The sequence below is a fragment of the Antechinus flavipes genome, chromosome 5 (genome assembly GCF_016432865.1).
Source record: "Antechinus flavipes isolate AdamAnt ecotype Samford, QLD, Australia chromosome 5, AdamAnt_v2, whole genome shotgun sequence".
In the NCBI taxonomy this organism is placed as follows: Eukaryota; Metazoa; Chordata; class Mammalia; order Dasyuromorphia; family Dasyuridae; genus Antechinus; species Antechinus flavipes.
In genome coordinates, this window is record NC_067402.1 from 288,871,858 (window position 1) to 288,894,352 (window position 22,495).

Consider the following 22,495-nt stretch of genomic DNA (forward strand, 5'->3'; position numbering starts at 1 on the left):
CTATATTTGTTAACGGGCACACCTACAAGGCAGCAGGGATGGGTTGGGTCCTGCAGTGGGGGCAGGATCTGTGTGGAGAGAAAGTGCTTTCTTCAACCCAGACGGGTTTAGGGGGACTGTCCCCTCCTGTGCACACTCCATTTGTGCTAGAGGAGCTGGGTTTTGCTTTGCACAGAGCTGACTCTAGTTCCCATTAAGAGCCTCTCTCCTGGGCTGAGGCATGGACCTCCAAGGTAAGAATTGCTGGCTGAAGCCCTCGGTTTTCGGACAGCCTGCTGCCACTCCAGCAAACTTCTTTGGCTTTGCCTTCGAGGCCTGCGCCTCTAGCACAGTTATGACATGCATCTAACAAACTCGAATTCCAGTTTCTGCTGTGGCCACTTGAGCTTTGTAGACAGAAAGCTAGATAATATTACAGCTTTCTATAAACATTTGCTCAAAAACAGAACATAGGGTCATGGGAGGGGCAGGAGGGGAGAAGCAATTGGGATGAAGTGATTGCCCAGGGCCACACAGCTAGTATGTGTGAGGCTGGATTTGAACTCCGGTCCTCCTGACTCCAGGGCCAGTGCTCTATCCACTGTGCCATTTAGCTGCCCTATGGGTCATTTTTGAATAAACCCTATCTGCTAGTTATCCAAGCAACTTGTTCCCCAATTTGATTTTTTTTCCCCTCTACCTCTTGATTGAGGTATCATTTGAAAGTCAAATTCAGTGACCAAATTTTAGTTTTGTGTTCACAGGTATTTCTCCCATGGCTTATCCGGTAAATAGTTTCTAGAATACGACCATTAAAATTGATACTTCAGATTTAATCCAACTCATTCATACTTGGTTAGGAATGTACCCACTCACATCCACTCCCAAATTTGACACCCAGCCTCAAATTGAAATCTTCTTGTATTGGAGACCTCAAGGAAGCTTATCCCACCTTTCCCAGAATGATTCTAAGTTGATAGGATTCCCACATGGTTGGGGGGTGTGGTGGGGTGGAGATGAGAGGGGATCATATCATCAGCTTTCCACCAAGGCTGGAGAAGTGATAGAAAGTTGCTAATCCAGGGTTTTCTGCCTCTGCATCTCCTACCCCATTGCTCCCAATGCTTTCTTCTTGAGGCAAGTCTTCCATTTTACTCAGAACTCTGAGATCTCCTAAGGCCCACTTGTAACCCAAGTGACCATCCTGGTCACACTGCCAGATAGCCGGAAGAATCATTCATGTCCATCTATCTAGTGCCTAGAAGCAAAGACCAGACTCCATGACTGTCCCATCCTCTGTAGAACGAGGTCTGGCCTGCTTGGTTTCTGAGATCCTTTCCCATTCCATCTATGATGAAGAAGATAGTTTGATTTTTACGATAGCGTCCGTATGCAAAAACCCTGATTATTATTCACATTAATAACCCATCCAACTTTCCTCAATCCAGTTCTTCAGCTTTAAATCTAAGTTTGAATGTTGCTGTTGTTTATTAATTATAATTTTGTTAGCTGAACTAATTTCAATAGCCAGGAAAAAGCCATATGCTTTCTTTTGCACAATTGGTATATGCAAGACAGTGACCAGCATTGCCCATTTGTTTCCCGAGTCTCGGTTTGCTAGACATGTTCCATTAAGGTGCCTGCTCCATTTTGAATAGCCATAATAAATGAAAATTATCCCATAGGTCAGTTTCCCATTGGCCTTTTAATTGACATCTCTTCTCTTTCTGATCCCAATTCTGTCATTCAGTGACTTGGCCATCTGTGTCACCTACAAAGCCATAATGTATTTGATCCATTCTTTCAGCTACGTCATTGATAGTCCTTGATCAGAGACTCTAGTGATCCACTGATCCATCACTTGAGTTGGATTTTTGGGTTCTCCTGAATTCTTCTGATCCACTTCTGTCTGCTTCACAAATATACTGAGAGATTTTTGGAAACAGGACCTTTTGCTCTTCTGGACCCATAGTCAGGATGGGCAAGAGATGACACTGGTCCAGCAGACGTGATTCATGCTTACCTCTGCTTGACTAAACATTTTCTCAGGGCACCCAAAGTATACCTTTAATTTGCTCAGCATTTATTCAGTTCTTGTGTGCCTCATGGTTACTGGTCATTGGAGGATGATACCAAGTGGAGAAGAAACTTACACACATAAAATAAGCCATGGAGATGGGGGAGCATGGGAGATGGTTTTACATAACCATTTGGTTATGTAAAACAAGGTGGTTCAGGGTGCTGGTCACAAGGAGGGCAAGTGTTTGACAGATGGCACAAATGGGTGATGATGAATTGGTCCTTGGGTGCTAGAAAGAGCAGCTTAGAACTTAGTCCCTATTCTCTTCAAACCTTTCCCTTCTAGTGTAGGGATGCTCAGGGAGCCATTGAAGATGAGTACATAGAGGTGGAGACGGCAGAGGCTGGGGAGAGCTTTGGTAGTAGGCTGGATGGAGGTGTCCAGGGAGTGGGAGGAAGGTGAGATATCTAGTGAGCAATGGGGGTGAGAACCTGGAGCTCAGGGGCAACCTGCAAGAAGAGCCTGCCAAGGAAAAGTGGAAAGCTAAGCAGCCAGCCAGAGGAGAGACCCAGCCTTGCTGCGTGTCCCTGTGCTTAGGTTACAGGAGAGGTTGGGGGTGTCCATCCCTTCTGTGAGTAAGGAGGGAGAGCAGAGCAGAGGGCAAGGACCCACTGATGCTGACTCCAGAGCATATCCTGAGGTCTCTGGCTCCTCTGCTTTTTGGTCAGTCCTTCCCAGGCCCCCCCAATTAAAGCCCTCACGCTTGTCCTTCTCAAGCACTGCTGTAGCCTCCACAGGTCTTCTCTCCTCACTCCCCAAGATGTCTCCTTTACACACCTGCTTAGTTCCTGGTATGTGGTTTCTGTTGAAAAAACCTTCAATTTTTCCATAAGCTTAATGGAGGGAAAAAAGTTAAATTGCAATTGCATGTTATTCCATGGATTACAAAAGGAGGAAGTAGAGGTATCTGGAATTACAAGCAAAGCAAAGGGAAAACAGGATTGTCATTGGGTGAGATGACCTTTGTGGCAGGAGTGGAGATCTGGTTGTGTTTGTAAGCCACCTGGACCTCAGCAGGAAAGGAGAATTGGTAAGAAGCGATGCACCCAGAGCTCTGATGGAGAGAGAGCTCAGAGGTGGGGTCTGCACCAACGACTCATCTCCCAGGGCCCTCACAGTGTGGGCAGGACAGCAAAGCATTTGTGAATTTTGTTTTTAATTGGGATTATGGGATTATGGAACTATGGGTTTTCAGTCCTTTAGTCCAGCTCCAACATGGGGACAGCTGCCGTTTGGGAGCCCCTGGGCATCCCACTAGGGACAAGACTAACAATCCTGACAGCCACCACTGGCCTCCAATGTTGCCTTTAAGCTGAGCGTCCCTCACATCACTGGTGCGTCCTCATGGGGCACGGTCTCCAGCTCTTTGTGCTTTAACGCTTATAAAAACCTTCTGACTCTACTCACCACACACGTACAAACAAAAAGCCATTGCATGCTCGCACAGCTGACGCTAAACCCCTTCCCCTCCCAAAATGAGCTTTGAATTTCAAAATTTGTGCCTCTAGTTCTCACCTTTTTCCTCCTTACACTCTTCTCATCCTCTCTTCTTTTCCTTTCCCTTTCATCTCCTTTCTCTCTTAACCCCTCATCGGTTGTGGTCAGTATAGACAGGTTGCTGGGTCTGCAGCTTTCGCACCCTCATCACCACTTACACATCTGGGTCTGGTTTTTTGTGTTTCGAGTATATCTTGTTTTCTGAAAGCTCCACGATTTTCCATTGCTCCACTGAAGGCTGAGGACTAGTGATCAGAGACTGGTAGTTCTTCAACCATCATTGGATATGTGGATTGCATTCTAGAGGGTGCTTTTTCCCCCCCGGTTTTCTTTGGGAATTCTTTTGCTATTCTAGGACTGCTCAGCCAGTCCTCTGGTGTTTTCTTTGGGCTTGATTCTTGCTTAGTTTTGATCGAGTTGCCTATACAGCTGCATCTTTATGGTTAGCCAGAACTCCCCTTTGCCATTGCATTGCAGTGGTGTTTAAGACACACTCTCTGTCCAAGGGTGCATCTGTTGTTTCCCTTTCTTAATGGTGATTCAATGATGTCATGATAACTTGGTTTATTAAGATTTGTCGGTAATCATTTCCTTCTTACTGGTTAACTTCAGGGTCAGAATAGCCCCTCCTTTCTTCATTTCTTCTACTCTTTGGAGAATAAATTGGGGAAACAGCAGTCTGGATGTTGACTTGATCCAGTGGTTTCAGTGATGTCTATTGCCACTGCTGGAAAAAGAGCTCATGTGTTCAGAGTAAAAATTTTTGTACGTACCAAGTTTCAGAATATCACACCTTCCTGGCTTAGTTTTTCTCAGATGAATTTCTTATCAAGAGACAGTAAGCCAAAAGTATGGTCATCCTTATTGCATATTCTGGTGAAATGAAAATTAAAATAAATATGACTTCCCTTGCTTCTCAGGAGAATCAAACATTTGACTTTGGCCATTGTAATGTTAGAGGCTAGACCTTCAATTAGCCAAAGAAAGTTGGTGATCTTTAGTAGCTGCTTAGTAACTGGCTGGGATGATGTCTGCAGAGAGAGAAAGAGAGAGAGGAAATCCTTTTGTTTGTCTGATCCCAGTCTGAAACAAGAGAGCAGGGTCCCAAGTTGTGATGCTTCTTGTACCAACCCTTAGTGAATAAATGAAGTCTGACAATTTGCTCTATATTCAGTTGTGTGGGAGATCCAAGGAAGAGATGACAATTGTGAACAACAGAAGACCATCTAGAAAGTGTTAATAGAATAGTGTTAATCCTATACCATATACCTTCCTTGTAGACTTTCAGAACTGCAGTTCAAATTTAATACATGAAGGGATTTTGACAAGCCTGAGGGAGAACCTTTGAGACCATATGAAGGTGGGGTGCTATTTAGGAGCCTGAGTTGGGACTTGATGGCTGAGGATCTGGAGAACCTTCTCAAATTCCAAAAGCATTCTCTGCTGGTTTAAAAACCCTTTTTATCTGCCAACCAACAAGAGCACCTGTTGGGTGCTTTTTCCCCCCTTTCTCCTTTTCTCTAATAAGATTCATGTAATAGACCTGAAAATAGAGAGATCACTGTGTCCTAAGGATCAAGGCCTTCGCTTTCATGCTGTCCTTAGAGTATAAGGATTTGAGGGAGTTTCTTGTCTCCAATTTTTGCTTTTCTGTAGCTGGAGAAGAAAACCTCTCTTGAGAGGTTGGTTGAGTCAGGTTTGTATGATTGCCTACATTGGTTACAGGCTTTGGATGTTTGTGGAGTAGATGACAGATACCCTTCTTTATAGGCATGAAGTTACCATGTTGCTTGACTTGATCTTTGCTTACTACACAAAAGAACCAGCAGACATTTTTTATTTTAAAAAAATCTTCCTTCCTTTCCACTTCTTCCCTTTAGTGGCACATTGTGCTTCTTCAAGACAAATCATCTCACACTGGAAGAATTGCACAAGGCACGACTGTCCTGTGTGTTTGCCCCTCAAAAATGCTGGGGATAAAAGAAATCAACAATGTAAGCCATCCGTCTCACTGCTTTTGTTCTTTATTATATAGTTTTTCATGAAATCTAATGTGGAATTCAGGAGTCCAGATGTTTAAATTGTGAAGTCTTGTGCACAGTTGAAGAAAGGAAAGTGTCTTCTTTTCTAGGTTTCAACCGTCCTTTTCTTTCATATTTCTGAACACTATGAAGTTGATAATTCTTGTTGGCACCAGAATAAACAAAATTCGGAATCCTTATATTTTTCCCGAGTTAAATAACGTTTGGTTCTCAAATCTAATATTCTGTAAAATTGGAAAATAGAGAAGAGGCTGTTGAATAGAACAAGACAGGATACCTTTCTTTTAGAACATTTAAATTGCAAATCCACCAAGGGCACACTTAGGTCCTGCCCTTCCCACTGTCAGTCTTTATTATAAGTTTATCCTTGAGGTACACGATATTTTTGGTTCAATTAAAAGTCCTGAGAAAAAACAGACAATTACTGTGTAGTTTGCAGATCCCCACATGGGTGCTCATAGTATTGTCTGTTATGTCCACTTAGAAATAGCATTCATGAGAGGTGAGGTTTTTGAAGACCTTTTTCCATTTTAAAGTCTGATCAAGTGGAAGAGCCCAAATTTTGTTGGTCCTCCATCACTTTTTATCTGTGAGGCTACATGACAGTGGATAGAAAACTGGGCTTAGAGCCAGGAAGATCTGAGTTCAAATCCTTCCTTTGACACCAGTGGAACCTCAGTGTTCTCCTTGGCCAATAACACCTCAGGATGCTTAGGTCCCTTTCAGCAGTGTTGGAGATCACTAGTGGGCCCCTTCCCCTGACACATGTACACTCCACACACACACACAAACTCATACACTTACATACACATACACACACACACACTCACATACACACACACGTACATATATCCACACACACATATTTGGTGACCACAAAGCATCGAGGTCCCAGTCACTTGTTTAATGTCGTTTTGATCTGCCAGCAGACCAGAGGCTGATTTTCTATTTATCCATTATCAGTTCTTTAGACCCCAAAACTCAGTGCTTTGGGGGGGAGGGAAGGAAGGTAGGGGAGGTGGGCAGACTTTGTGTTTTTCTTTTTACTTTTGAAAGAATTGAAGGTGGAATACGCTGGCTATTTGGTCCTAACTACGACTTCCTTATGATATTTTAACATGTTCTACTTCCTTCCTTAGCAATATTGACCGGCGCTTCAGTGGGCATTGGAAATGCTGGTTCTGTAGGGGTGGGTCAGCAAAGTACTCCCAGCCTAAACCCTCCCAGTCAGATTGATCCCAGTTCCATAGAGCGGGCGTATGCAGCTCTCGGCCTAACCTATCAAGGAAACCAGATGCAGACTCAGCCACAAGCTCCGGTGAAGAATCAGCAGCCAGGGCAGCCAGCCCAGGGCATGCGCCCCATGAACGCCTTGAGTAAGTTCACCCCTCCTTGCTTCGACCAGTCTTTTCAAATGCCTGGTGCCATGGTCTTACATGTAACACCTCCGTCGTTGTTAGGTTTTTGTGTAGCCTGGTTAGATAGTTGGAATACATAGATTTACAAAGCCTGTTATGATAGACATGGGGTCAGAAAATGGGGCAGCAGGGGAGCTCATATCCCAAGTAGGCACTAAGATAACTGCTGCTATAGTTGCCAATTAATTTTTCTTGACAAAATTTTTGTGTCAACAAAATTTATTACCCCTCTTTTTTTCCCTTACCAGAGCAAAATTATTCATTATATCAAAGACTTGTATCATATCTTTGGATTTCCCAACTTTCCCTTTTTTTGGAGCCAAGCTTGTTCTTTGTCTTGTTGCAATGTTTGCTGGGGGTTTTTTGCTTTGTTTTGTTTGCTTTTTGTTTTGTATTGTTTTGTTTTTCTTTTTTTTTCCCCTTAAATAAACTGGTGTGCAACAGGCATTCCATAGTTAATGAGACAAATAACTAGGTTTCATTTCCTTTTCTCTCATGTTGCCCTATGTGAACAAACTGTTGAAAATACTAGGCTGGGCTATTTGACAATGTTATATCATTACCTTTATTCTAGCAAAAACTAGCAAAACTAGCTTGATTCAGGTAGAAATAATAATTTCTTTTATAGGCCCTTAGGCTACCTTTTAATTATGTCTCCATATGCTGCAAAGGGTTAAGCCATTCTGGTTCTTGGAGGTCCTGACTTTCTCCAGCTGTTCCACAGCTAAGACTAGAGGGAAGGTTGGAAATTAAACTGGCTTTCTTCGTCACCAGAATCTGGGAGCTTTTTTCCCACAGCCATGTTTCCTCAGTAATCCACTGTAGGGGTTTGTTTTTGTTTTTGTTTTTTTAAAAAACCTTGTTCTGAGAAAGGCTTCCAAGAATTCTCCAGACTGTCAGTGGGGTCTAGGACACAAACAGGTGAAGAAACTCTTCACTTCCTCGTGTACTATCTAGTGTTATATTTGAATGGTCCCTAAGAAAGCCATGGGACCTTTATTCTATACAACCTGTTCTCTGACCTTTGTTCATTTTAAGCCTCTCTGAGACCACTGCTTTGTTTTAAGATCAGCGTTTATCAACACCTAGTTTCTGCATTTTTATCTGAATTGTCTTCTGATGGCCTAAAATGTAGTTAGTTCCCAGACTATGAACTCTTAAAATCAATTCTTGAAAGACATTTCTTACTGTTGGAACTAACAGTCCTGCCAGGATGGGAGTGAGGAGTTTAGAACATAAAGGCAATTGCTGCAAGGGTTCAAGCTTTTTAACAAGCCTGCTATTTTGCATACATATATGCTTGCATGCATATGAAACATGAAAAATACAAATTTACTATAATGACTACTTTACTAAGATTCGTGTATTCATTTAAACAGTGGAGACTCCAAAATACGTCTAAAATGGGCTTGGATTTACACAAATCTTCAAGAATGTCAATCAAGGTATCTGAAGCTTAGATTAGATATGTCTCTTTGTCAAATTAATAGAGCTTACCTGAGGAATGATATTAAGGTACCACCCAAAAGCTGAGCCTTTTTGTCATTTCCAAAATCATTGTTTAATTTGTCTCTGATTGCCAGTCTGCTCTCTCCCCCTTCCACATTCCCACTTTCTTCCATTTCAGTGCTTCCCCAGTTTCAATCCATCCATCCTGTCACATCCAGGACAAGCATTCTTTCCCTCCTTCTTCCCTTACTCTTCACAGCTCTTGTTTTTAAGCTGGGGGAAACCCCAGAAATTGTTTTTTTTTTTTCATTCAGCAGACTTGGTTTATGGTCACACAGGTTGTGAGCAGTAGAAAGTGCTCCAGAGAGAGCATTTTTAAAGAACCTGTATCACCCTTCTTCCCCCATCTTAGTTCACCATCCTCATGACTTACCTCACTTTGCCTTTGAGAATTCTTATTCTCTTCCTAACACCCTTAAATGCTAAAGACATTTTTTTGTCCCCCTCTTTACTTCAAAAATGTCTTAATCATCATCCCATGGGACCCTCTCCATTGGAGACTGTTCTTTCCCATTTCCCTATTCATAATGGCCAAGGAAGAAAGTTGTAATACCCATTGCTTACCTCATTGTCTTCTTCTTCTCTTAAACCTTTGGTCCTTAATCCTCATTCCTTCTTTGCCCATCACATCCAGTTATTACGTTATCTCCCCACCCTCAATGCTGTCTTCTCATCTTCTTTACTACTTCTGTGATAACTTAAGCACCTAGGCTAGATCTTGGCTCTTCCACTCCTGCCATGTTATTGGAAAGTTTCTTTAATCATGTTGAAATATTGATTCCCTTGTTCTATCTTCCTCCACGTCAGCTGCATATTGGCAAGTTTTTCATGTATCTTACATGGTACCACCATCCACCCCAGGTGACCATTTTTGTTCCTTTCTAAGGTTTTGTGATCCTGATTTGATTGTCCTTTTACCTGCCTGGCTGCTCTTCCCACATTACTTTTTGCTTCATCATACACATCGGTCCTTTAATTTTAGAATGATCCTCTTCTTAGCTTTCATCAGAAAAAACAATCTACATTGACACCAAACTCAACCTCAGTTCCATATTACCAGCTGCCAATTTGGGCATTTCAAACAGAGTGTCCCAAAGACCTTTTGACATCTAAAATTGAACTCATTCTCTGCCCTTCCAATGTCTCAGGTTTGTTTTATGTAAATTAGCAGATTGTCCTCACAGTGCTGCTTTCCAAGCATCCAGTCACCTGTCATATTTCTTTTTACCTCCATTCCCACCTATTACCTAGTGCATGTCTGTAACATGTCTCTCTGATGATGCTGCCACCTCAGTGTGGTGGTGATGGGGACAGTCTCCTGGTGTTTTCAGGCTTCCAGTCCTCTGATATTGTTTAAGATCTGCTCTTCAGACTTTAAGAAAAACTCAATCTGGTTCCTATCCACCTAATTCTGTTGGTTTCTTGTTGATTCAGGTACAAAAGATGAATTATTTTACGTTTTTAAAGTCCTATATCGCCGATCTTTCTAGCCTCATTAGACATTCCTCCTTTCTCAGATCTGCTTTCTTTCCAAATTGTCCATTTTTCTTTGTCTTGTCCCTGTGCCTTTGTCATGGTTCTCCCCCATACCTGGAATGCATTGCTTCTCTTCCTTTATGACATTGTATTCTGCATGGAGCTTTTCCTGGTCCCACTCCCAAACTACCTTCAAATGTTTACCTATTTGAATTTATACTTCTGCTGCATATTTTCCTATGTTCTTGTTAACTTCCTCTGTTATAATGTAAGCTCTTCACAAATAGAGGTTGTTTAATTTTTGTGCGTAGATCCAACTAGTGTACATAGACACTTAATAAGGTACTTATAGGTTGGTAGAGCTGGACCCATAAAGGTACCCACCTATCACAGGAAAGAGAGTAGCAAGCCAAAGAATTCTGCTTTAGGCTGTGTAGCTATTCCTAGGTAAAGAACAAGTCCAATGGGGTCTCCCTATCCATGCTGTGGAGCCCAAGAGGTTTATTGTATGGCTATAAAGTGTATTTCGGAAGTATTTGGTTTTTATTATTCTCAGCAAAGCTCTAACTCCTAAAGTCATTTTTACTCATCAAGTTCTCACTCATTTGTTCTTTCTCCCCAGTTCTTATTCTATATACTCTGTCATTTCAGATTTCTTGAGAGCTTGAAGGGAATGATTTCCCGTTGATTGTTGGGGTTTTTTTGTGAGCCTCATTGTACACAATCTAAAACAATATATCACTTGTCTTGCTTGTTTTATTGGCTTTCTGGCTTTGAAAAGACCCACTAGAGGCTGTCTATAGTATGCCAGAGGGCAATCTACCCTACACCTTTTGACACTGCTGCTTTTGCCTGAGAACAAAACTATGTTTAAAGACACTGGCCTTTTTCCCCCCAAAAGTGAGCTGTATTTGTAGCTATTTCCAGTGAGCACTATTGGATTGTGGGTAAGCATGTCCCTTCTTCAAAGAAATAGTCATGTATGCTGAGAAAGGGGTTAGAGAAGGACCAGATGACCAAATAGAGGGGGGGAAAGTGAAAATTGAACCAGTTGAGTTTTAGTGAAATATTTTTAAGGCAATGTTCCTACAATCTTTGGAGCATTAATGTGATGATTCCTAAAGCAGTTTTAAATGATGTTATGTTGACTTATTTACCAGGTGCCAGTCCTATGGGTGTGAATGGAGGTGTAGGGGTTCAGCCATCTAGTCTGCTTCCTGACGCAATGATACATTCAACCATGAATTCTCAAAAGTAAGTTCATGATCTGTTGGTTTATAAGTGGTTTGTTGTTTATTGATTCTTTTGTTCATTTCTGCGGAGTTCCTTGGATTTGAAGACTCTATCTGTTGAGATAAGTCATTATTAGATTAGGAGGTATTAAAAGATCTAGTTCAACCTAGTCCCTGGGGAATTGGAATGACAAAGCTACTTTCCTGCCTTTCCTGTGTCTTGCTGAATACTTTATACCATCTTATTTAGTGACAAATGAGCAGGGGTTCACTTATTTGTTAAAATTGTGGGGAAGCACTGCTTTCTAGCTCAAAACTTGAGGAGATTGGATTTTTGTTTTGTTTTTTTAAGAAGAGAAGATCCAATCATGTTTTGTGATTTTATAGCAATCACCAGGGAGTTCTTTGTCTCAAATAGTGTCTTTTCCTATTCCTTCTTCTTAATGTAAACTGTTTTATCGATTTTTTTCTTATAGCTCAATGATGAATGAAAATGCTGGTGTTGCCAACCTGGGGGCTCTGCCAGCAGCCAACCAGCCAGCTAATGCTGGAATCCGGAAGCAGTGGCATGAAGATATTACCCAGGATCTTCGGAATCATCTTGTTCATAAACTGTAAGTTGATGGGAGCATCAGCTACCTGACTGAGCACAAGCTCGTCACCTCAGCCCGGCTCTGCTGCTCTCTGAACTACTTTGGGACCTCTCCTTTGGCCCCATTTCTCTTCCTTGATCTTTTATAATACTATTGTATTGTCTTGTGCTGCTCAACTTATCCACCAGTCTATAGCTGCTTCAGCCAAAAAAAGTCCAATTGGTGCATTTCCTTCATCTCTCATCCTTTCCTGCCACAAAGAAAACAGTATCAGAAGAAGAAGAAGAAGAATTGTGTTATTTCCGTTAAGCTGTGTGTGTGTGTGTGTGTGTGTGTGTGTGTGTGTGTGTGTGTGTGTCTGGGAGCATTTTGAAAATGCTGGATTGATATTCTACTGATGTACTCTGTATTTTAAGGTGGTAGGTGGTACAGTGGGTAGGGTGCCAGCCTCAGTCAGGTAAATAACAAAAGTTCATAGCCAGCTTCAGATACTAGCTTTGATCCTGGGCAAGTCAGTTTCTTATTTCTGCCCTCAGTGTCCAAGCCATATTCCCAACCCCGGATCCCGCTGCTCTCAAAGACAGGCGGATGGAGAACCTGGTTGCTTACGCTCGGAAAGTGGAGGGAGACATGTATGAATCTGCAAATAGTCGGGTGAGTCTCCCATCTCTAACTGTTGAGTCCCTCCTCCCTCTTATGGGGAATTTGCTTTTTGTGGAGCATTTACTTCATCATATCTAAAGACATCTCTTTCTGAACAAAGCAGATGAGTCTTCTGTTAGCACTTGGGTGTGTTTTCAGGTGCTATAAATCCCATGTGGAAGATGGAGCTACTTTACAAAGCTCCAAATTTAGATACTAATATGCACATTGTAAAACCAATTACTAAGTGTTTTCCATTTTGGTGGAAAAACTGCACCCACCCACTGCTAAACTCCTACCCTTGGCCTGTGTCGGCCTCTCTAGCCAGATCTAATAATTCTCTATTCAATCTATTTTTCCATTTCCTCACTAGCACTGAATAACGTTCTCTTTTTCTTTCTCAAATGATGAAAAGGCTGAGTACTATCACCTTCTCGCTGAAAAGATCTACAAGATTCAGAAAGAACTAGAGGAGAAACGCCGTACTAGGCTCCAAAAACAGAACCTGATGCCTACTGGCCCCGGCCTACCGCCTCCTTCCATGAGTCAGGGGCCCAGCCTGGGGCCCCCACCGCCCACCATGGCTGCCAGTGAGTGCTTCTCTGGGGTCATGTTTGACTTTTTGGGTGGGCATGTCTTAAATTTGAAGGTCATCTCTGCTACTACAAAACAACTACAACAACTGATGACTGCCTATAAGCTGTGTCTATACCTTCTGGCAAGTGAGAACTGAACTCATCATTTTTAATAGCTCTTGAAATAGAATAGTCTAGGATCAGAGAAGGGATGCAATAGGGAAGTTGGATGAATTGAAGCTGTCTTAGGCATATGTGGCTTGAGATGATGTCCCCTGTTAAGTTGAAGCTACACTCCTAGAGGTCAAGAAAGGGCACAGAATGGTACATGGTAAAGTCCACAGGCCATGGCAGAGAATTGGGGGGTGGGGATGGCGGCAAGGGAGGAGACAATTAAGGCTCACACCCAGGTGGTCAGTCTATCCCTCCCCAACACACACACAACCCCCCAATTCTCCCCTCCCCTCCCCCCCCAAAGGATAATTAGGAAAGGGAGAGGTAAGATGAGTTTGTTTTTGGACATAGTGAGTTTCAGTATAGATATGTGGAAAATGCAAGACTTAAACACCACCAAAGTGATGTAGGCTGACAATCACTGGTGTCCATGGGAACTGATGAATCCATTAAGGGAGCAGAGAGGACGCTCGTCCTTAGCAAGCAGGATTTAAATGCATATCCACCAAAAGGACCAGAGCCAGAAGGGTCAGGCAGGGAGAAGACGAGAAGGGAGCTGGCACAAGAGAGTGATTTAGGGGTCAGAGGCTGCAGGAAAATTCACAGGAGGAAGCCTGAGAAAAGCACCACTAGATTAGACATTGAAAATAACTTGGGAGACCTCAGAGAGAACAGTAGGGTAGTGCAAGTGGAGGCACCCACCCATTCTATATGTCAACTTATTAAACTATCCTTGGAAAGAATGAAGCCCTCAATGAAAAGCAGCAGAGAGGGTGGTGAGCTAGAAGAGACAGGGTGGAATGGAATTGCTTGTGTGGATAGAAGAATGAGCTATGACAAAGAGATGGGTCACATCTTCAGGGGAGATCTCAATACCTTCCAGGTAAGGAGAACGTAGGGATGCTGCTGCTTCACCAAGTGGTCATAGTGATAATGAAAATGCAGGGATGATGTCCTAGGAAAGAACTGAGTGGTCAGGTATTGGAGATCAGGGTGTGGACACATTATGAGAGATAAAAAGCAGCAAAGGAAAAAGAAAGGGAATTTGTAAGGCATGAAATAAGTAATCTTAAAGTCTTGGGGGAAGGGGATTATATGTGTATGTTGTGGGGAGTAAGGGTAAGAGGAATGGGAATAAGGATAAGAGGGAATGCTTGTTCATTGAGGAATGATTTCAGATTGGCTTTCGTTTCAGCCAGGAAGTTTCGTAATTGATCAGGGTAGAGGAGGAGGCAGCACATTCATTACCAATGAATTAAGATGTAACTTGATGAGAAATGAAAGACTAATTGTGGTTTTGCCCATGTAGTAAGGTCAGATAGCTTTGTGGACAAAATGGGGGGGGGGGGGGGAACACGATGAAATTACTTTGATTTACAGCTCTGTGAAAAATCAAAATGCTTTTTAATATATTGATGGTGTCCTGGAAGATAAACTGATGTGGCTTTCCACAGGTCTCTTGGATAAAGACAAAGAAGTTCATCCCCATAGGAAAGCTAGCTGCTATTTTGTTATTTAGCTGTTACAACAAACCTTGAAACGAATTGAATTGAATTTGGGTTATATCTTGGAATTAACAAGTTTTACATGGGTAAATGAGACTGTAAACTTAAAACATTCATTAACAAACCAGAGTTAACCTGCAATGCACACCACCTACTTTTTGTCTGACCCACAAGTCATTTCCATTTTTTAAAAAACTTATTGTCAAGCTAAGAAAGGGGCACATGCAAAATCCTGCCAATCCTTCCCTTAACAATTGTGCTGGTTAGGACAGTTGATATGAAAATAGGGGTTTAAAAAAAAAAGTTTTGGTAGCCTTTTTAAAAAAACACCTGGAAAACCTTTTTGAATTCATCCAGTCAACCCTCCTCACTAATTGCAGGCTCAGTTTTCAATACAGCAGCACAGATACAATATCCAATTCCAGAGAAGAAATGACACATATTCCATAGTCATGAAAGCATAATTTGTGTATGTTCTTGAGTTCTTGTCATTTTTGTCCCATTTTAAAGAAAATTGGAGGGGAAAGTAGCCTGGAGGTTCGACAAACCATGATACGATTCCGAGGATGGTTATGCTGGAAGATATAAGGCAACTAGTGGCTCTTTCCCAATATTGAAGGATCTGAGGAGAGGGAGGATGGGGAAAGTTTCCTTCTCATAATAAGAAATTCAGGCTGAGATACTCAGTTTTGCAGAGAAAGGTTGCTTTATTTGAGGGATTTAGGTGAAATGAGTGTGTAGTTATTTTATATTAATTTAAATTTTATTGTTTCCTTTAGTTTATGCTTGTTATATGTGCTGATTCCATAAATTTTATAAAGGGAACTTTTTTTTTATTATTATTTTTTGCTGAGGTAATTGGAGTAATTGGAGTTAAGTGGTTTGCCCAGGATCACACAGTTAGGAAGTGTCTTGAGACCAGATTTGAACGCAGATCCTTCTGACTTCTGTATGGTGCTCTATGCATTATACCATCTAGCTGCCCTAAGGCAACTTCCTTTTGATTAGAGTCTGATAACACATAAGATTATCAGTGATCTAATAAGTTGTGCATATTCTAACTAGGCAGTGATCCCACTAGGAGACCTTTGGAGGCCAGTTAGATAGCACAGTTCATAAACACTAGGCCGGGAATCAGAAAGACTCATCTCCTCAATTTCAAAATCGGCCTCAGACACTCCAATGTTTGACCCTAACCAAGTCACTTAATCCTTTTCGCCTTCTTTTCCTCATCTTTAAAATGTCCTGGAGAAGAAAATCCAAACCACTCTAATGTCTTTACCAAGAAAGCTCCAAACAGTCGAGAAAAAGCGGACAGGACTGAAATGAGTGACTAATTGAAAAATAAATCCTGGCTCATCCTCCCTCTCTACCTCTTTCCCTTCCCTCTCCACCCCCATACATACACACTGTATAGTATTATAATTACTCTCTTGAAGGAAATGGCTGGGTCAGTTTCAGGAAACAGTTTGTTAAATTGGGCCAGGCAGTACCACCTGAGACCAAAGGTTTGGGTTAACAGAGCCCTTAGAAGACTTTCAGTCTTCAAAAAAAATTGGAAATTTTTTATTTCTACTTTTCAGAGGAAGGTATTTGCTAATCTGGGTTCTCTTCTCCCTCAGATGGTCCTTTGCCAGACCCAAACATGATCCGTGCCAATGTTCCAACCCAGATGATGCCTCGGATGCCTCCACAGACAGGTAATGTAATTGCAGTGGTCTTAAATGATAAGAAACCCCTGACTGCACACATCTCAAGTTCTTGAAATCTTAAGTGAATCTTCCTCCCAATGAAGGGCCATTCCAATTACCAGAATTGCACATTGTAAAATGTCGTCTTAGGGCACCCCGATGGCACCATGGACAGAGATGGGAGAACCCGAGTTCAAATTTAACATTTATTAGCTGTATTACAACAGTACCTTCCTCTCCTTCCCTCCCCTTCCCCCCATGTCCTCTCAACCAGTTATAGAGCATTAATTCCTGTGCAAATTTCCTTGTTTTTTATAAGCAAAGAGAATATTTTTTCTTTGAAAAGTTTATGTGGCTCCTTAGTCACCCTCACTCAGACTCATTCTGTTTCTTTAAGCAGGAATGAATCAGTTTGGCCAGATGAACATGCAGCTGCCCTCTCTTGGACCCAGACAGACGCCGCCTCTTCAGCACCCTGGACAGCTCAGTCAGGCGGGGCCCATGAACCAGGTCCGATTGGAGTCCTCCTTCCCTTCTCCTCACCCCCCTCCTCCTTACACCTTGGTGGTGGTCATCAGCACGACTTCCAGATGGTTGGGTGGGGCCTTCTGCCTGATAGTCTTTCCTTTAAACATGGGGTCACTCTTTGGGGAGAAAACCAAAGGAGGGAGCATAGGGTCATGTACCAAAATGTATGTGGTCGTCCCCCAAAAGGGAGGATCAAAGTGGGGCCTTCCCTGGCTGTAGTGCATGCAAAGGCATGGAGACATTCTTTGCTTCTGCCTGTGAGACAGAAAGGTCATCATGGATTTAGTCTGTTGACCTGCCTCGTGTTTGTAAGTGTATGTCATGTTAGATGGGAGAAATTGTGGTGCTGTACCCAGTGCTGCTGAATCCTTGGCAGATTTGCTCTCCCTTCCCTTTTCACTTTTGACCTTCAAGGAAGTATTTCCTACCTTCTCTTTTCATCAGGCCAATAACATGGATCATACATTGATGAAGATTGATTATTGGGATAGACAGTTGGGAGTGATAAGTGTATTGATAGGCCTTTGAGGCAGCGGTTGGGAATAGGCTCCTCTTTATTGTCATTGCTTTCCCCTTAGTTGTCCCCCTTCTTTCTCTTAATTCCTCTTTTCACAAAACCTTACGCCATTGAAACTGTTAATTGTCTCTACTGGTTGACATTTATCCTTTCCTTGATTACCCTTTTTAGGGGGTGGAAATGGGGCAGCTCATTTTGCTCTTAAAGAATTGTATTTATTCATTAAATCCATTTTGCCTTCCTTTGCCCAATCAGGAAAATTCCAATCCAGCTATCATGAATATCATGATGATCATTTTCCTAAGCTAAACTTTCTTAATTTTGGCCACATATCTTTATGGCATTATCTCAAGTTATTCTGGGGGGGCTGTATGCTCTTTTGCAGTCTCTTGCCTTTGCTTCACGGATGCAACAGCCAGGAGTCGGTCAGCCTTCCAACCAGAACCAATTCCTTCAACAGAATCAGTTTTCTGCTTCTTCTCAAGGACTGAATGCTGCAAATATGCCTATGGCTCAGCCCAATAGCCAGGCACCAGTGTCTCAAGTATGTATAAGGCTTGTTCTGAGTCTGTATTTTTAACTTTCAGGGGAGCATTTGCTCATCTGATTGGGAAGCCCATTATGTGTTAAAGATGTCTAGGGAGAACACTTTTTGTTCCCCCCGCGCCCCCCCCCCCCCCTTGGTAAATTTCACTGGGTATGACAAAATCTTTTTTTATATATAATGTATTTATTTACAAAGCATGTGCATTGGTAATTTTTCCAACATTGACCCTTGCAAAATCTTTTGTTGATTTTACAAAATCTTACAAATTGCCCCTAGCTGTAAGGTAGTTCGGTACATGTTAAATATGTTAAAATACATGTTAAATCCAATATATGTATACAAATTTATGTAGTTATCTTGCACAAGAAAAATCAGATCAAGAAGAAAGGAAAAGAAAAACTGAGAAAGAAAACAGTGCAAGCAAGTAACAATAAAGAGAATGAGAGTGCTTATGTGGTGATCCATACTCTGTTCCCACAGTTCTCTCTCTGGGTGTAGATGGCTCTCTTCATCACTGAATAAGTGAATCCTCTCATTGTAGAAGAGAGCCACATCCTTCAAAATTGATCATCATATAGTCTTGTTTGAGTATAACAAAATCTACCATCTCATTTTAAACTTGCTTAATTCAGATAGAAGTATTCCTTATGTGAACTTGTAAAAAGTATATATATATTTTTTTAAATAGGCACAGATGTCCAGTTCTTCCTGTCCGGTGAATTCTCCTGCAATGACTCCTGGTTCACAGGGGAACCACATTCACTGCCCCCCTCTCCCTCAACCCTCGCTGCATCGGAATTCACCTTCTCCGGTCCCCAGTAGGACTCCTACACCACATCATACTCCCCCAGGCATGGGGTCCCAGCAGCCTCCAGCTCCAGTAGCGTCAGCTCCTGCTCCAACACCCCCAGCAATGAACTCTGGACCACAGCCCCCTGCTCTCCACCCTACTCCGAGACAGACGCCCACACCTCCTCAGGCACAGCTTCCTCCCCAAGTACAGCCTCCACTTCCTGCTGTTCCTTCAGTTGAGCCACCCCAGCAACAACCCCTCTCCCAGCAGAGCGCCACACCATCGGTGCCCACCCCAACGGCCCCACTACCTCCTCAACAGCCGACAACTCCAGTATGTACAGAATTGACTTTTCTCTCTTCTGCCTAGCATGACCACTGACAAGTAGATTGTTGTGGGTGCCCTGAGAATGCCCAGCAGCCATTTAGTACATTTAGTTGTAAACAGAAAAAGTCAGGCAGTCCTTGTGCTGAAGGAAATGTCCCTTCTGTGCTGCTCCTGCCACTGTGCCCAGGAGAATCAGAGGGGGTGCAGCAAGGACATTGACTAGGAAAGCCACTGGCCAAATGACTTGGGAAAGAGTCATTCCAGTCCATTAATCTAGGGGGTCTCCTGATGCTATTCCTTAATGTCATAGGGTACAGAATGTTAGGGGAAGAAAGCATAAAGAGATAGAGAAAGGCCTAGATTTAGAAAGAATTGAATATAAATCAGTTTCAGACATTTAATAACTGTGTGATGTTGGACGGATAACGTAGGCAATCTTTTGCCTAGATTTCCTAATTTGTAACATGGGGATAATAATACCTCTAGAGCTTGTTGGGAGGGTCCATGAATATATCAAAGGTGTATAGTGCTTAACACATAATAGTTACTATGGAAATGATCCCATGTATTTAATGAATCTAAAACATCCTAACATGCTTTTTTATAGTTGTAGAAATCCAATTTTCCTATTACTAGTTGGATCACTCCACCTTGAAACTGTGTGACAGACGTCTCCTGAAGAGGAGAAGGGAGAGCGGAGCAGCTGTAGCCTTTGTTGAATAGTGAAAATTTGGGGTGGAGGGGGGGAGAGTGTATATGTAGGAAGGGAAGGGGGTCTTCATCTCCAAAAGCAGGGGAAGGGCCTTTATACACATGTAAGTCACCCTGGGCTTGAATCTTTGGCCCCTCCTAGGGCAGCCATTTCACTGGGGAGAGATTGGATTATTTGCTTTTTTTCCCTCATAGATTTAGAAGCTCTTTCAGGAGCCTCTCTTTTGACTCTTCTGAGGCACCTGGCACATTATCTTAAATTGTGTACTAGATACTCGGTACTTGTTGGAGAAAAAAATAAACAGATATTTGCAAGTTTTGGATGTCTACACTTTTTTAAAACTGGTAAATTAAAACACCTGAGTGGTATAGTGAGACAAGTTTAAAAGTATAATGGAAATTGCACTGAATTAGCAAAAGTTGAAACTTCAAGCCCCAGACAAGTGTTCTCCACATACGTTTCCCATATAATTTGGATCCTTTGCTTTGTCTGTAGCTTTCCCAGCCTGCTGTGAGCATTGAAGGACAGGTGTCAAATCCTCCGTCAACTAGTAGCATAGAAGTGAATTCCCAGACCGCTCCTGAGCAGCAGCCTTCTCAGGACCTCAAGATTGGCTCCAAAATGGAGGAGGATCCATCAGAACCCGGAGACCCCCAGCCAGAGGATAAGCCAGAGGTAAGAGCAGTGAATCGTGGTTCATGAGTTGATCATCTCTTTAGAACAAAAATAAATATAATAAAAAGCATTTGACAAACCAGCATTTTTTAGACTCCAGTTCTGATTGTTTGCATCTCACTAAGTAAACTCCATGATGATGTCTCCTCCTTAGCAAATACAGGATGCTCTAGGACAGAACTCTGCTTGTCTTTCAGGTTAAAGCAGTGGCTGCAACGGAAGACAATAAGCTGGAAGCCATGGACACAGAAGAGAAACCCAGAGAAGTGAAAATGGAAGTGAAGGAGGAAGAAGAGCAGCCAAACACTCCAGCCACTCAGTCTTCTCCAGCCCCAGGACAGTCGAAGAAAAAAAGTAAGTCTAGGTCAGCTTCTCCCTTGTGGAAAATGGGGAGGAAGGGGCAAGCCGGTCTAGAGTGGCCTGAGGGCCTGCAGAGGCCCACCACTCAGATCTCCCTCCTTCCCTTTCTACATTGGCTCCCTACTGTTGCCGTTGTCCCCCATCTCTCTCCTCCTCCCCCTGACCCCCATTTTCTGGGCGTGGTTCATTTGAAAAAACCTGAGGATTCCTTTTTTGTCATTATATTTTAGTAGATTCATAAACCATTCCCAAGGTTTCCTAAGACTTTCTCTAGTTTATGACATCTATTAATAAAAATATTATTTGAACACTCTGTGCTTGTTTTGATAAATCCTGCTTTTACAGACACATCTCCTGATTGAAAGCAGTTGTAACTAGTTCATCACAGACAGGATTGACCTAATTCAAGTGACTTGGACCCCTCTCTATGTAGTGTTGCCTAAAGCTGACTAACTCATCACCCCATGGAGAGGTTGCTTTAGTGGTCATTTCCTTACATTAGTAGGTGTGGGCTGTGTTAGAGAAGAGGAGAGAGGGAGGTTGAAGGGGGTTGTTTTTGGATTGTGTACATTTTTAAAGTGCTCTCGCTTAGTTATTTTTATTTAAATTTTTTTTTTTTTTGAAGTTTTCAAGCCAGAAGAATTACGTCAGGCACTTATGCCAACACTGGAGGCCCTTTACCGTCAGGATCCAGAATCTCTACCCTTCCGGCAGCCTGTTGACCCCCAGCTTCTAGGAATTCCGGTACGTATGTGACTTTGCCCTCCCATTAGCCACACTCCTATCTTTGAACTATGGTACTATTACAATTTTTTAAATTTTAATTTAATTTTATTTATTTTTATATATAACAAATCTCTGGTGTGCCATAATTTGAGGAATTAGTCATTAGATGCCCAATGAATATATTTTGTGTTTTAAATTTTTCTTGTAGTTTTGAAAACTGATGCATTTGGCCAGAAGTAATAATGAGGCAGAAAACATTAGATTACTAGAAGACATCAAAAGGAACAGTGCTGTCCCAAGAAAATAAGATAGTTGAGTTATGTTTTGTTCATCTGGGAGTTCAGGATCCAGACTTAGCTGCAGGTAGAACAAGAAAATGCATCTGCAGCTCTTGCCTAGAAAGTCTCTAATAGTTATAGAGTAAGCTGTATCTTACTTTGCTACCTTTAGAGTTTTATTCTCTTAGAATGAAGACAGATAAATGATCCACTATCCCTTGTTCCTTGGATTTGTCCTGGAAGTCTCTGAATAATGATGCCTTCCGTCTGTTGTGTCTTATTAGGATTATTTTGATATAGTGAAGAGTCCAATGGATCTCTCTACCATTAAAAGGAAATTAGACACGGGACAGTACCAAGAGCCCTGGCAGTATGTGGATGACATATGGCTTATGTTCAACAATGCCTGGCTCTATAACCGAAAGACATCGAGGGTGTACAAGTACTGCTCCAAGCTGGCCGAGGTCTTTGAGCAGGAAATTGATCCTGTCATGCAGAGCCTTGGCTATTGCTGTGGCAGAAAGGTGAGAAATGGGCTCTCCCCCCCGGGGGTCTCTGGCTCTGTGTTCCCTGTGGGCCTAAGTATGTGTCTCAGGTGGTTGGGCACTTGTGAGGATAG

The 22,495-nt window shown here is 42.3% G+C and overlaps 1 protein-coding gene across 3 annotated transcripts in view; it reads left to right on the forward strand.

Annotated features, from left to right (window-relative positions):
• The window catches only part of EP300 (E1A binding protein p300), a 74,901-nt gene that overhangs the window by 36,579 nt on the left and 15,827 nt on the right, over nucleotides 1-22,495 (forward strand). For 2 of the 3 annotated variants that reach the window (XM_051962137.1, XM_051962139.1), the window contains exons 5-18: nucleotides 5,437-5,550; nucleotides 6,738-6,974; nucleotides 11,162-11,255; nucleotides 11,710-11,847; nucleotides 12,363-12,480; nucleotides 12,884-13,058; nucleotides 16,345-16,422; nucleotides 16,814-16,923; nucleotides 17,844-18,002; nucleotides 18,694-19,131; nucleotides 20,333-20,512; nucleotides 20,710-20,866; nucleotides 21,498-21,616; nucleotides 22,161-22,400. In XM_051962137.1, the coding sequence (XP_051818097.1) occupies nucleotides 5,437-5,550; nucleotides 6,738-6,974; nucleotides 11,162-11,255; nucleotides 11,710-11,847; nucleotides 12,363-12,480; nucleotides 12,884-13,058; nucleotides 16,345-16,422; nucleotides 16,814-16,923; nucleotides 17,844-18,002; nucleotides 18,694-19,131; nucleotides 20,333-20,512; nucleotides 20,710-20,866; nucleotides 21,498-21,616; nucleotides 22,161-22,400 (2,357 nt within the window). The remainder of the gene's footprint in view (nucleotides 1-5,436; nucleotides 5,551-6,737; nucleotides 6,975-11,161; nucleotides 11,256-11,709; nucleotides 11,848-12,362; nucleotides 12,481-12,883; nucleotides 13,059-16,344; nucleotides 16,423-16,813; nucleotides 16,924-17,843; nucleotides 18,003-18,693; nucleotides 19,132-20,332; nucleotides 20,513-20,709; nucleotides 20,867-21,497; nucleotides 21,617-22,160; nucleotides 22,401-22,495) is intronic. The other variant, XM_051962138.1, reaches the window with a different exon arrangement.